This window comes from Hemitrygon akajei, chromosome 3 (assembly GCF_048418815.1).
Source record: "Hemitrygon akajei chromosome 3, sHemAka1.3, whole genome shotgun sequence".
NCBI lineage: Eukaryota > Metazoa > Chordata > Chondrichthyes > Myliobatiformes > Dasyatidae > Hemitrygon > Hemitrygon akajei.
Genome location: NC_133126.1, coordinates 89,416,761 through 89,431,923, shown reverse-complemented (window position 1 = coordinate 89,431,923; position 15,163 = coordinate 89,416,761). Strand labels below are relative to the sequence as shown.

Below are 15,163 nucleotides of genomic sequence, written 5' to 3'. Positions count from 1 at the left end.
ACTTAAGAACTTTTTAAAAGCTATTATTAATGCTTTTTGAGAGAGTGATTTAGATGCATATCATATTTTTACTGAGTTAAGTATTGTATGTAATTAGTTTTGCTACTACAAGTGTATGGGACATTGGAAAAAATGTTGAATTTCCCCATGGGGATGAATAAAGTATCTATCTATCTACATCACCTCAACTAACATTTCAACACTATTTTCAACCTTTTTCCCTTGAAAAATAAAGGGAGAGCATGTGCTTCTGACAGCGTACTATTTCCCAAGTGTATCACTAGGGCAACTGTCTTTCAACAAAAGAACACCAAATGAAATATAATCATGGCAATTTGAGAATGAATTCAGTTATTTATTTTTTGGTTTTGTTAAGGGATGTGGGCATTACAGACAATCTCTTTTAATTTAAAGCATATAAGTGCCAGCTCTCTCAAAGGTGGTGAGATGGTGGTGAACTTTCACCTTGAACCACTGAAACTCTGAAAGAACTGAGACCAAGCTTCAGAATTTTGACATAGTGATAATGAAGCAAAATATTTCCAAGTCAGGATGCTGTGACACTGAAGGACATTTGTAGGCTCCAATGACACTTCTGCCTTTGTCCATCCAGGTGATCTATGACAACAGCTATCAAAATGAAATTTTAAATGGCTACGGAGCATCTTAAAAAGGTACATTGCACAGGAAGTGGTGGGATGCATGGAATGCCTACCAAAATAGTTGCTTCGTCCTGGATTCTATGTAGTTTTCGTATAGGTGGAGCTGTACTTATCCATGCATCCCTGATTACTGTAAGTGGTGGAAAAGTCATGAGGTGGGGTAGGGGTTGCAGAACAACCAGCCTCTGACCTGCTGTGTAGCTTGTCTAATTCCTTTTAAAGGAAAATGCTACGATAATTACTTTAGGCTAATTTGGAAATGCCACTGAATGACTAAAGAAACAGACACTTGTTTGCATCAATAAAAACAAATTCATGCAGGAACCAACACCTGACAGCACATGCTTGAATATTATCGATATCGGGGGGAGGTGGGACAATGTGAGAGCAAGTAGCTGGCCTTGGTGACTCCATTAAAGACTGTTCACAACATTTCTTTAACTTTCAACCACTCTCCTTGGTGAAAAGCAGGATTCAAACTAGTGAAAGCTATTCCCTCTTCTAACCCCATTCAATTCTATTAGAACTCCCTTATGTACAGTCAGTTAAATGCTGCCTTCACAAAGAAGGTATCTAGCACCTGAAATTCATTTCCTTTCTTTATGTTTAGTTCAAGGATGTGGTGAAGCCTGGAATCAGAGTCTAGAGGAATTCACAACCGTGGATCAGTGAGGTTGGAACTGTCCATGGCACTTTCTACTGTTTTGATTGATATTAGGTATATTCCACAAGGCGCCATGGTAGTGTAGCAGTTAGCACGACGCAGTCTAGCTCAGGATGTCATAGTTCAGAGTTCAATCTCAGCATCCTTTGTAAGAATCTCTGTACATTCTCCGTGCGGAACGCGTTGACTTTCCCTGGGTGCTGCGGTTTCCTCCCACAATTTACAATGGTCATTGTAAATTGTCCTGCGATTGCATTAGGGCTAAATCATTGTTGGGGGTTCCTGGGCAGCATGGCTCGAAGGTCCAAAAAGGGCCTTGAGTTCTTATCTGCACTGTTTAAATCGGGTTAAGTTCAGGACTCTGATTAGGCCACACAAGGATATAAATTTTCTTCATTTGAAGCTACTCCAAGGTTACTCTGGTAGTGCGCTATGGGCCGTTGTCCTACTGAAACACAAACTTCTTCCCTAGTTTATGGTTTCTGGCAGAGACTAGTAGGTTTTTAATCCAGGATCTCTCTGAATCTAGCAGCATTCATCTTCCCATCAAACCTGACCAGATTTCCAGCCCTTGCTGCTGAAAAACATCCTCATAGCATGATGCTACCTCCACCATACTTTACAGTAGGGATAGTGTCACCTGGCTGATGCACAGTATTAGATTTATAGCACACGTACTGCTAAAGAAAGACGATTATCCTCATCTTTAAAGAGTTTGAAAAGCCTCACTTAGAACAGGGGTAGGCAACCTTAAGCACAAATGATTTTCTAGCATGCATTATTCATTAATTTGAGGCAATACATAACTAGATGTTCCCATATTTCATTTTTATGGCATTTATCTGGCCTACCGTCTGCTCATTAATATGCGATCCGCCCCACAGAGGCAAAAATGTTGCCAACCCCTGACTTAGAAGATACTGTAAAGATATTGAAGAAGGTCTTGTGGTTGGATGAGACTGAAGTGAAACTTTTTGGCCTCAACACTAAGCAATATGTGTAATGCAAATCTAATACTGCTCATCAGCCAGGTGACACCATCCCTACTGTAAAGTATGGTGGAGGCAGCATCATACTATGGGATTGCTTTTCTGAAATGGGTCAGACCCTTGATAAATCAGGGTCTAATAGCCCTTTATTTAAACTTTGTAAAGACAACCCGGGAGATGAAAATGATTTCCACAGACTGTTGGCGTCATTAAATAAAAAAAAAACTAGGGAATGAGATATGGCCACTAGATGTCCACTGGGATTTGGGTAACAGTATCAAAGCGGAGGAAGCGCTGTGGAAATGGAGGTGTGCAGAAAGGTGGAAATTATTAATGTCGACATGGAGAAAGACAGCCGAGGAATTAAACACCAAGTCTAGACAGAACAATTGGGAACATAATGCCCGAAGACAAGGGATTAGTGTATATGACCAGCAGGGTAATCCTAAATCTTGGGAGGTTTTGAAGTATCTGTGTGAGGATTACGATGCTGACCAGAGTAGGAGAGAGAGTGCTTAAGGAGGGTTCTCTCGAGTAACTTGCTAATAAAGAGTTAAAGTTACTTTCACTGTAGTACGTGGTGTCTTTGCATCGGGTAGATCGAAATAACTCAGAAGGTGAGGTTTAAGTCCTCAAACTTAAGGTGCAAGAAGGTGAGGTTCGAGTCCTTACAATTAAGTTGTAAAAAGGTAAGGGTCTAGTCCTCACACTTAAGGTATCTGGGGTTAGAGATCTCAAAACTTTGAAGTATAGTGGATAATATTGTTTGAAAGTGCCTGTCTCGGACACCCTGCCTTAGACTGGTTGTTAAGAGGGGAAATCCCCCACGCGAAGATCAGGACCCTGAAGTGGGTGCAGAGAGACACAGCACTAGGTTACAGAAGGGTAAGGAGGGAGCAGCATTATTAGTTCAGGTGCCTACTGAGATATGGAGCCAGATGGGTCTTGTGGCTCCCCACATCACCTTTGTCAGTGGCTGCAGGACACAAACCAAAGGAGTTAGGGTTTCTAGCCTGCCGACTGTAGGATCAGGCAGACCCGAGCCTCCTCGGAACTCCCCAGATGTTATCAGATGGAATTTTGACTTATTACCTTACCCCTTTTTCGGTAACAGGCTGTGTCCATCGTCACCAGTCTCACCACCTCGTCTTGGATGAGCCAGCCCCTGTCTTATGGGCCGCGTCAAAGGTTGAGGTAGGTCTAACCTCTGTGACCCCAGTGCAAATTCTGGTGAAACAGGGGGTACAGCTGCCCTCCATTCCACAATACCCCCTTCGGAAGGATGCTGTTGACAGTGTCACTTCCCTGGTGGACTCCTTTTGCAAACAGGGCATCTTGGTCCCTTGCCAATCACCTTGTAACACCCCTATTCTACCCGTCCCCAAACCTGGACAGAGAGAGTGGCGCCTGGTACAAGATTTACGAAAGATAAATGAAATAGTTGAACCTTTCCATCCTGTCGTCCCCAACCCCGCCACCATTCTTAGTAATGTCCCTGTGGACTCAAGTATTTTCACTATCATTGACCTGCAGCATGTTTTTTTTTACAATTCCCTTGTCCCCTGAATCCCAGTATTTGTTTGCCTTTACTTTCCAAGGCCAGCAATACACTTGGACATGCCTTCCACAAGGATTTGTCCACTCCCCAACCATTTTCTCTCAAATCCTACATAACCAACTTAAGGACTTGCAGCTGCCGGGGGGGGGGTCGCCCATTATCCAATACATAGACGACCTGTTGCTAGCCAGCCCTTCTGAACCCGCCAATAGACAAGAAAATAACAAGCTCCTTAATGCCCTCCACTCCTGGAGTAAAACTCATAAGGTAAAACGTGCTCAACGTAAGGTGAAATTCCTGGGCACCCTATTGAGTGTATATGAGAGACAAGCTCACCCCTGAACGAGTAACACCCATCATTGCTACCCCACGACCAACCACACCGAAGAGTATGAGGGTCTTCTTGGGCCTAGTGAACTTTTGCAGACAGTGGTTACCCAACGTTGCCCTCCTAACTAAACACCTCTCACCCCTGGCGTCCAGCCAGATGGTGGAACCTTTCGAATTCACACAAGAACAAAGGGATGCTTTTAAACAGGCATTGGCCAGTGTTCTGGCCCTGGGACGTCCCCTCTATGACCGCCTCTTCCAGTTATTTGTTACTGTCCTGGAAGACTGCGCTACAGCAGTCCTTACTCTGACCCATGGAGATAGGAAAAGATGGGTGGCATAGTTCTTCACCCGCTTAGACCCAGTGGCAAGGGGTCTCCCACCATGTTCACAGATGCTCCCAGCCATTTACTCTCTCGTAACAGCAGCCTACAGTTGTTTATTCCTCACACACTGTAACTGCGCTTTTGACCTCCCAACAAACCTCACCCAGGATAGATTGAATGGATATGAGGTAGCACTCTTTAATAACCTACTTATCACCTTTGCCTACTGTACTACCATGAACCCCGCCATTTTTCTAGAAAGCCCACCTGAAGATCTCACAGAGCCACCCCATGACTGTTTAAAGCAGAACCACTTTCTGACTGACCCCCCGCCTGGATCGCTCAGATAAGGCTTTCCTTTTTAATTTAATCCTTTACGTCGATGGTAGTTCCTCTGTCTCTGAGTGTGGCAGCCGCTTCAGCGGCTATGCGGTTGTAAATGACTCAGCTGTGCTCGAGTCTGCATCCTTGCAGCCCCCTGTATCAGCCCAAAAAGCGGAACTCTTTGCCCTAACCAGAGCTTGTATTTTGGCTAAAGTGGCCAACATTTTTACAGACCCCCGCTATGCATTTAGTGTCGCCCATGACTTCAGCCAACTTTGGGTGCACAGGGGATTTCTCACTTCCACAGGAACCCCTATTCAGAATGCTTTGTTTGTACAGAACCTCCTCAGGGCCATCCTCCTCCCAAAACAATTGGCTATTGTTAAGTGCTCAGCACACCTCTCCGATTCCCTCCCAAGGCACAATATGTTTCCCACACCAAGGCTACTGTCACCCGCTCAGCTTATCTTATGGGAAAGCATTTGTGCATTTATACTCTTTTTATCAAGCTCATAGCTGCTATGACCTTTAAAAAACATAGCCAGGGTCACAAGAGGCCTGAGAGAAGCTGACTTCTTAATACTACACAGCGACCTGTCAGGTTGGTAGGAAGATTAATGCTGTTAAATGTAGAGAGATCCTGGATTGCACAGCTTGATCAATTTTGTCAGGGGGAATGGGCAAATCTTGCTCCATCATGTTGTGCAAAACAATTAGAGACATCCAAAAAGACTACTGGCTGCAATAGCCGCAAGAGGTGGTTCAACTAAGTACTGGGAAAAGGGGGATGAATACTTTTAAACTGCTAACATTATAGTTTTTGAATTTTTAGTTTTTCATGCTTTACAATTTTGGGGCTCTTCTGAGAAAAAGAGAGCATGCGATTCACAAATAAAAATGCTCTGTGAAACTTTTCAAAATCCCTGGTTCTAATACTCATCTACGTGAACAAAAAGTTGGGGGCTGAATACTTTTTCAGGGCACTGTGCAAGCCAACAAATACATATGTGTTTATTGACTAAATGTCAAAAGGACCTCCACAGCCCGCATAGATAGAAAATTCTTAATATTCTCCATCTTCTTGGTGGAAAAATTCCTTTTCATCTGTCTTGAATGGCAAACCGCTTATGCTGATACCTTGACACTTGTTTCTAGATATTCTAGTCAGGACAAACATCAACTATGGATTTACCCTATCAGATTTCTAATCATTTTGCTTATTTCAATGAGATCATCTCTCATTCTGCTAAATTCGAAGCAATATGACCCCAGTCTGACAAAGCTGCCATTTCAGGAATCAAACTAACTAACAATGCTGCACTTTGTCTATTACAGGCCTATATGCAATATTTCAGAAGTCATCTTACCGGAACCCTGTACAACAGCAAGGCACTTGGTACTCAAATTGTCTTGCAATAAAAGCCAATTTGCCTCTTAAATGTTTGCTGACTCTCCATCTCAGCTTTCAATGACTTGTATACTAAGAATAAACAGGTCCTTTGGGACATGAAAAGCCTTCAATCTCAAACAATTTAAAAAAAATACTTTGGGTAGAAATAAAACAAGGAAAGTGCATGACCTCACATTTTTCTAATTATATTCCATCCGATTTCTGTGCTTATTCACTTAACAAAAGTACAGAGCCTCTGACAACTTTTTTGTGATGAACAGTTTGAGAAACTGACAGCTAGACTCTGAAGAGATTGCTAAATACAACAATCAACTGCAAGTTCTTGCATCCATTCATCAAAAGGTACATATTTTTATTTCCATGCAGTCAAATTGGTCACAAATTTGCCTTTGGCTTTCAATTGAAAAATCTCAAAACATATCCTTCACTACAGAGCAGCTCCTAAAACTGTAACCTCTACCAGACGAGGCCATATGTAACACCTCTATGAGCCAAATGGAAAGTTGAGCAATATTGGCTTAGAAATATAGCACATTATTTCACTGATGCTGGGTATAAATCATAGAACAAAGAACAGTACAGCACAGTACAGGCTCTACGGCCCACAATGTTGTGCCGACCCTCAAACCCTGCCTCCCATATAACCCCCCCCCCCACCTTAAATTCCTCCATATACCTGTCTAGTAGTCTCTTAAACTTCACTAGTGTATCTGCCTCCACCACTGACTCAGGTAGTGCATTCCACGACCAACCACTCTCTGAGTGAAAAACCTTCCTCTAATATCCCCCTTGAACTTCCCTCCCCTTACCTTAAAGCCACGTCCTCTTGTACAGAGCAGTGCTGCCCTGGGGAAGAGGCGCTGGCTGTCCACTCTGTCTCTTCCTCTTAATATCTTGTACACCTCTATCATGTCTCCTCTCATCCTCCTTCTCATGAAGCACCCTAAACAATAGCACGGTAGAACCTTTACCAGAAGGCTGCCACACTTTACCACTATGTTCAAGCGAGGGTAAAAAGTGGCAATATTCTTATCCTGTAAATCAGTGGTGTACAACTTCCATGAAAAGAGACAGGTTAGCAATCCTTATCACCTGAGGTAGAATTAAGCAAAAAGTAATAGTTCTGAATGACCTCACGTCTGTTCAGCAACACCATCAATTTCAATGCAGAGGGGATTACAAAAGGAATTCAACAGCTATGGGCTTTAAATTAAATGATAGAGGCTGGGTTCAACAGCCTGGATGACTCATGGATAAATTAAAAGGGAAGGAGTGCAGGAGAGGTCACTGAAGTTTCCAGAATAAAATGGGAAATTTAGAAATTTATTAGTAATTTAATTTCAGTAACATGGAGGCAAAATTGAAAAGAACGGTGGTGAATACAGGATTGAAGATGTTATATTTGAATGCACACTGTCTGCGAAGTAAGGCAGATAATCTTGTAGTGCAGTTAGAAATGGACAGATATGATGCTGTGGGCGTCACTGAATTGTGGCTGAAAGGGAATCATAGCTGGGAGCCTAACATCCAAGGATACACATTGTATTGAAAGGACAGGCAGTTGGGTAGAGGGGGTAGGGGGTGGTTCTGTTGGTTAAATAAAATGAAATCAATTCCTTAGAAAGTGACATAGGCTCAGAAGACAAAATTCTTGCGGATAGAGTTAACAAACTGCAAGGGTAAAATTACACTTATGTGAGTTATTAGACTTCTGAATAGTAGACAGGATGTGGGGTACAAATTACAATGGGAGATTTAAAAAAAGGCATGTAAATAGGGCATACTCATGAGGGATTTCAATATGAGGGTAGATTAGGAAAATCAGGTTGGCACTTGATTCCAGGAAGAATTTGTGGAATGCTTATAAGATGGCTTTTTAGAGCAATTTGTGGATGGCTCCATTAGGGAAAAGGTATTTCTGGAGTGAATGCTGCATTATGAACGATATTTGATTAGAGAGCTTAAGGTAAAGGAACCCTTAGGAGGCAGCAATCATATATGATGAATTAATATTTGAAAGAGAGAAGCAAAACTCAGGTGCATTGGTATTGCAGTGGGGTAGAGAGAATTACAGACACATGAGAGAAGAACTGGCCAAAGTTGCTTGGAAGAGGACCCTTGCAAGGATAATGGTACAGAAGCAATGGCTGGCATTTCTGGGATTAATTCAGAAAATGCAAGATCAGTTCATCCCAAAGAAGCATTCTAAAAGGGAGGATGAGGCAACCATGGGTGACAAGGGAAGTCAAAGACAGTATAAAAGCAAAAGACGGCGTATAATATGGTATAAAATATTGGGAAGTTAGAGGATTAGGAAGCTTTTAAAAAGCAACAGAATGAACTAAAAAAGCAAAGGAGTGAAAAGAAGAAATATGAAGGGGATATAAAAGAGGATACTAAAATCCCACCCCCCAGATATATAAAGAATAAAAGAGAGGTGAGAGTGGACATTGGATTGCTGTAAAATTACATCGAAAGATAGTAACGGGGACAAAGAATTGGTGGACGAACTGAATAAATGATTTCCACTACGGAAGACACAATAGTATGCGAGAAATTCAAGAGTGTCAGGGGACAGAAGTGAGTGTAGTTGTTATTACTAAGGAGAACGTGCTTGGGAAGCTGAAAGGTCTGAAGGTAGATAAATCACCTGGACCAGATAGACTACACCTCAGGGTTCAAAAAGAAGTAGCTGGAGAGATTGCTGAAGCATTAGTAATGATCTTTCAAGAATCACTAGATTCTGGAATGGTTCTTGAAGACTGGAAAACTGCAAATGTTTATGGAAGGGATGCAAAAGGCATGAAATTATAGGCCAATTAGCCTGACTTCAATGCTTGACAAGATGTTATAGAGACTTCGGGGTACTTGGAAGCACATGATAAAATAGGCAGAAGTCAGTATGGTTTTCTTTAAGGGAAATCTTGCCTGACAAATCTATTGAAAATGTACAATGACACAGCAGATGGAATATTGTGTATGGAAGCTTATGATCAAACGCTTTGATAGAAGGAATAAAGGCGAAGACTGCCTTCTAAATGGGGAGCAAATTCAGAAAGTGGACATACAAAGGGACTTGGGAGTGTAAGTCAAAGATTCCCTAGAGCATAGCTTACAGGTTGAGTCGGTAGTAAGGAAGGCAAATGCAAAGTTAGCATTCATTTCAAGAGGACTAGAATATAAAAGGAAGGATGCAATTTTGAGACTTCATAAGGCATTGGTCAGACTGCATTTGGGGTATTGAGAAGAGTTTTGGGCCCCAAATCTAAGAAAATAGATCTATTCTGCAAAGATATGTATAGTAAAGTCCAAATCAATGGGTAGAACACTGATAGCTTTCCCCATCAAGTCTGGAGTCAGGCAGGGTTATCCACTCTTCCATCTTACTTGTGTGCTACTTGCTGAATCCATCAAGAAGGACGAGAGTACATGAGGGGTGAAACTGCTTGGCAGTAGAGGCACACAAGCCAAAACCTCCCTGTACGTGGATGATAGCACCATCTTCTGTTGAATCCACCATCAGTTTGCAGAGTGATAAGTATTTGCAACCAATTCTAGTTGGGATTGGAGGTGGCCGGTATCAACCATAGGAAGAGAAAGACCATACTCTTCAGCAAATGACTTGCCCAATCACTGTTAGGCCTGACCCTCTGAAAGCACTGGAGTGTACTCTAAAGGGTCTGAGGCATGCAACAATAACTGACTAGGACTAGAAAGGTAAAAAATTGTGATTGTGGAAACTATGTTCTCTGTCAATAATTTGGTTATCAGGGGTGATATCTTTGCATGACTGCTGTGCTTCACACAGGCATGGCGTTTGTGATCCTGTCTTGTAATCACCCAGGACGTCTTCCGGTTTATCTCGGGGTTCACGGTAGAGCGAGACTATTGGGTCACAATGCACAAATCCCCAGAAAATGGGGGCAAAAATGTACCTAATGCTGCCCTCATCCTGATGACTACATTTGTGTGTGGCTGTACCAGGTGGTATGTGGACTGAAAGTGCACATCACAGGTATCGGTCAGTGCAGAGCGTACTACAGACACTGCAGGACAGGGACACAATGAATTCCATGTGTTTGTTCTCTGTGCAAGTGGTCCTAACCATCTAAAAGAATTCTCCATTGTCAGATCTGACCAACAAACACCAAGACTTGCTTGGCTGGCAGTGAGAAAGGCACTACTAGTCAGAGGCTTTCTGTACAGATGACCTATCACTCCCAATGCATACTGCCCTCAAGATGGTTGCAGTGGGAAAAAGGTAATCGCACACCTTCTTGTAGATTAAATATTCGCAAAGAGAGTGTGGACAAGAATGCAAGGTTCTGTGTTTCGGTTCCTCTCCAGCAGCGGCTTAAAGAGGATTCTGAACTACGAGCTGTTCTTAGAATCACACAATGAGACAGACATTAATTGCTGCTGGACAGTCAATGACTGGATGAAAGACACACTTAGATCTGCTCAAAATTTGTTGGTCTTCCAGCTATGCAAGAGGTGAGGAAATGCTGAAAGGCACAGTCCAGACTGCAGGAGTACTTACTGAAGGGTACACTGAAGCTGGGTGCAACAAATGTGTGGGGCTGTGTGGGGAAGGACCACAGTCTAGGGTCCTTCTGCTACAACAACTGGAGAGACTGAGTCGGGGGTGGGGGTGGAGCTTCTCTGACAATGAAAGGAGTATTACCTAGAGCAATGTATCAATGGTGTTCGTTTGTGTTTGCTTTTTTTTAAACATTTACTGCTGAATGTAATGACCAAGAATGCCATTTTTGCACTGTTTCTTTCTTTGCATATATTATGAATCATTTTTTGAAACTGAAAAGGTACTTATTCTACAATTTAAAAGTCATGATCAACTGTGTATTTTGGAAAAGACATTCAATATAAATATCAATACAGGTGTCTGCTACCTAACATATATATACATACAAACTGGGAAAACAAAACAAAGTTGCAATATTAAAGTTGCAATATTGATATTAAAGCTGAGGAGTTATTGGGCCTCTTTCCTCTTAAAATACAAAACTGAAGGATGACCCCTTTGGAGTAACTGAACAAGTGTCCCACAATATCACTGAGAATGAATAATCACAGTACCAGAGTGTAACTGCAGATTTATCTGAACCATTTAGTGTTGAAATATGTATGGTGTCATTCAGTTTGGATGAAAAGTATTTAATAGAGATGAGATTGCAAACCCTCTCAGTGTTTGGATCTGCTTTTAATTTACAGTGTTAACATTCTGATGAATGCTCCCCCTTTCACATGGTTGACCTGCGCAACAATAGGATGACAAACTAGCAGAATGAGTACAAAGCTTCATGTTTGGTGCAGCGTGGTTAGCTGCAGAGTCAGTGCTAGACAGAACTCTTCTGCTTACAGAGGTACAGTCAAACATTGTAACTTATGCCTGTACTTACTGACACCCTGCCGGGCAAAGGACAGATGATTTCCCACAAGCTCTACACTGGCCTATGCTGCAGCCAAATCACATTTTAACAACAAAGAAATAGGAAGAAGCCACTTAGTCCTTCAAACCAGCTCTGAGGTTTAATTAGGACATGGCTAATATTTAGCTTAAGTTACTGCCTTTAGTTCCATAACCTTAATAAGAAACTTTCAGTCTCTGTTTTGAGTGCTCAATTGGCCCCCAGCCTCAATCTTCTCGAAGACTAATCCATATTTTCCACTCCTTTTGTATGAAAAAGCTCCCTCTCACACACCACCACTGAATGATGCAATTGCCTGTGATCCCGGTTGGGGTAACTAGTGATGAAGAGAACCCCTTTCCCAACAATGCCCAGAAAGGAACCTCAACTTAGATAGATAGATAGATAGATAGATAGATAGATAGATAGATAGATAGATACTTTATTCATCCCCATGGGGAAATTCAACTTTTTTTCCAATGTCCCATACACTGGTTGTAGCAAAACTAATTACATACAATACTTAACTCAGTAAAAAAATATGATATGCATCTAAATCACTATCTCAAAAAGCATTAATAATAGCTTTTAAAAAGTTCTTAAGTCCTGGCGGTAGAATTGTAAAGCCTAATGGCATTGGGGAGTATTGACCTCTTCATCCTGTCTGAGGAGCATTGTATCGATAGTAACCTGTCGCTGAAACTGCTTCTCTGTCTCTGGATGGTGCTATGTAGAGGATGTTCAGAGTTATCCATAATTGACCGTAGCCTACTCAGCGCCCTTCGCTCAGCTACCAATGTTAAACTCTCCAGTACTTTGCCCACGACAGAGCCCGCCTTCCTTACCAGCTTATTAAGACGTGAGGCGTCCCTCTTCTTAATGCTTCCTCCCCAACACGCCACCACAAAGAAGAGGGCGCTCTCCACAACTGACCTATAGAACATCTTCAGCATCTCACTACAGACATTGAATGACGCCAACCTTCTTAGGAAGTACAGTCGACTCTGTGCCTTCCTGCACAAGGCATCTGTGTTGGCAGTCCAGTCTAGCTTCTCGTCTAACTGTACTCCCAGATACTTGTAGGTCTTAACCTGCTCCACACATTCTCCATTAATGATCACTGGCTCCATATGAGGCCTAGATCTCCTAAAGTCCACCACCATCTCCTTGGTCTTGGTGATATTGAGACGCAGGTAGTTTGAGTTGCACCATATCACAAAGTCCTGTATCAGTTTCCTATACTCCTCCTCCTGTCCATTCCTGACACACCCCACTATGGCCGTATCATCAGCGAACTTCTGCACATGGCAGGACTCCGAGTTATATTGGAAGTCTGATGTGTACAGGGTGAACAGGACCGGAGAGAGTACGGTTCCCTGCGGCGCTCCTGTGCTGCTGACCACCGTGTCAGACCTACAGTCTCCCAACCGCACATACTGAGGTCTATCTGTCAAGTAGTCCACTATCCAATCCACCATGTGAGAGTCTACTCCCATCTCAGCTGGAAGATAGCACCTCCAAAAATCCAGTTTTTCCTTGAACTGCTCTTCAGCATCAATAAGGATTTAAGGGAACAAGATAACTATTCTCATTTCTCTGATCTATACTAATCCCTTAGACAACAACTGATGACAAAAAGAATAACACATTACGGAAACCTTCTCTGTACAAAGTGTCTGCAGTTCTCACCACTCCTTCCCCCACCAACATTTGCTTCCCACTCTTTAAATGCACTTTAAAATTAATTAGATGCTGTTGTTGAGGGGAAAAAATGAACATGTCCTCTCTTCTACACACTACTAAATGTTATATTAAAGAGCTAAAGTTAACTTGTAGCCTCCATTGTTTTGGCTTCACAAAGAGCAAATTATCTCATCTTTAAGAATAGCATCTTCAAAATCTACTCACCACGACATAAACTGGTTTCTCGTAGGGCTCCCCTACAGGCAGCCAGCCATTCGTGGCTCGTCTCCTGCTGATTCTCTGCTGCCTACTTTCTGTATGGCCTGTGCCAGCTTTATTCTGCTGGGCAGGCTGATAAACTGCATTACGGAGGCTGGACTTGGAGCTGTTGGAAGGTTTGGAACTCTGTGGACACTCTCGGGTCAGCTTCAGCATAGATAAGGTGTGGGGCCTAGTGGTTGCTGGTGTGTCCAAACCAGGGCGCTGGATTTGGGGGACAGGCTCAGCAGCAGAAGGAGCTGTAGGCACAGGACAACCTGAGAGAGGATTTGCTGGTGACACCGGATGACCTGTGACTGGGGTGGTTACACAGAGTGGCTCCAAGGACTTATACTTGTCTATAAAGCAAAAGAGAAAAGGATTAAACACTAACAGATTCATTTCAACATAAAAATAAATGACAACAAACTGATGGTGATGAATTATTCTTATTCTGTTATTCAACTGAAGATGTGATATACCCACATCCATTATAATTATAATTGTGTGGCACAGATAAGGTATAAAGACTGGAGACAAAGAAGATTGTTGAAATGTGGAGCAAACAAGCTGCTGGATAAACTCAGCCGGTCAGGCAGCATTTGAAGAGGGAAGTGGACAGCCAATGTCTATTTCCCTTTAAAAGTGCTGTCTGATCTGGTGAATTTGTCTAACAGCTCATTTTTTGCTCAATTATAAAGCTGCACTGGTACCTCATGAGGTACCTCACAATAAAGCAACATCCATCAAAGACCCCCATCATCTAGGCCATGCCCTCTTCTCTGTACTACCATCGAGCAGGAAGTTTAGAAGCCTTGTGTCCCATACCACCAGGTTCAGGAACAGTTATTACCCTACACCCATCGGGCCCCTGAGCTAGTGTGGGCAACTTTATTCACCACTTTTCTGAGCTGATTCCACAACCTACAGATTCACTTTCGAGGATTCTTTCTACAATTCATGTTCTTGGTATTTTTTATTTGCACAGTTTGCCTTCTTCCACACATTGGTGTTTGTTAATCCTCATACTTTGATAATAAATTTATTTTGAACTTGTATATAGTACTGCGTAAAAGTCTTACGCACTTATATAGTTCGAGTACCCAGGACTTTTGTATAGTACTTTAATTTTATGTATTGCACTGTACTGCTGCCGCAAAAAATAAAATTAACGTCATGACCTGTGTGAGTGATGATAAACCTGATTCTGATACGGCTCTCTACTGCAGACAGAGTTGGGTGGGGGGGGGGGGGGTGCAGGTAGAGGGGAATATTGGTTGGGAAAAGAGGAAGGCAGAGAATAGTGAGTGGGAAGCACCAGAGATACATTCTGTAATGATCAATAAACCAATTGTTTGGAATCAAATGACCTTGCCAGGTGTCTCAGGGCTGGGTGTGTCTGCACCTGTGCCAATCCCCACACCTGGCACTCTTTCTCCACCTGTCCCACACACCTCCCAAGGCATTCCACCTTCACCATTTCCAACATCCTCTGATCCCACTACATTTACAGATTGACTCTCCGCTCC

The 15,163-nt window shown here is 42.6% G+C and overlaps 1 protein-coding gene across 3 annotated transcripts in view; it reads right to left on the bottom strand.

Moving 5' to 3' along the window:
• bahd1 (bromo adjacent homology domain containing 1) overlaps positions 1–15,163 on the bottom strand; it is a 73,780-nt gene that overhangs the window by 22,004 nt on the left and 36,613 nt on the right. For all 3 annotated transcript variants that reach the window (XM_073040312.1, XM_073040315.1, XM_073040313.1), the window contains one exon: positions 13,602–13,993. In XM_073040312.1, coding sequence (XP_072896413.1) covers positions 13,602–13,993 — 392 coding nt within the window. The remainder of the gene's footprint in view (positions 1–13,601; positions 13,994–15,163) is intronic.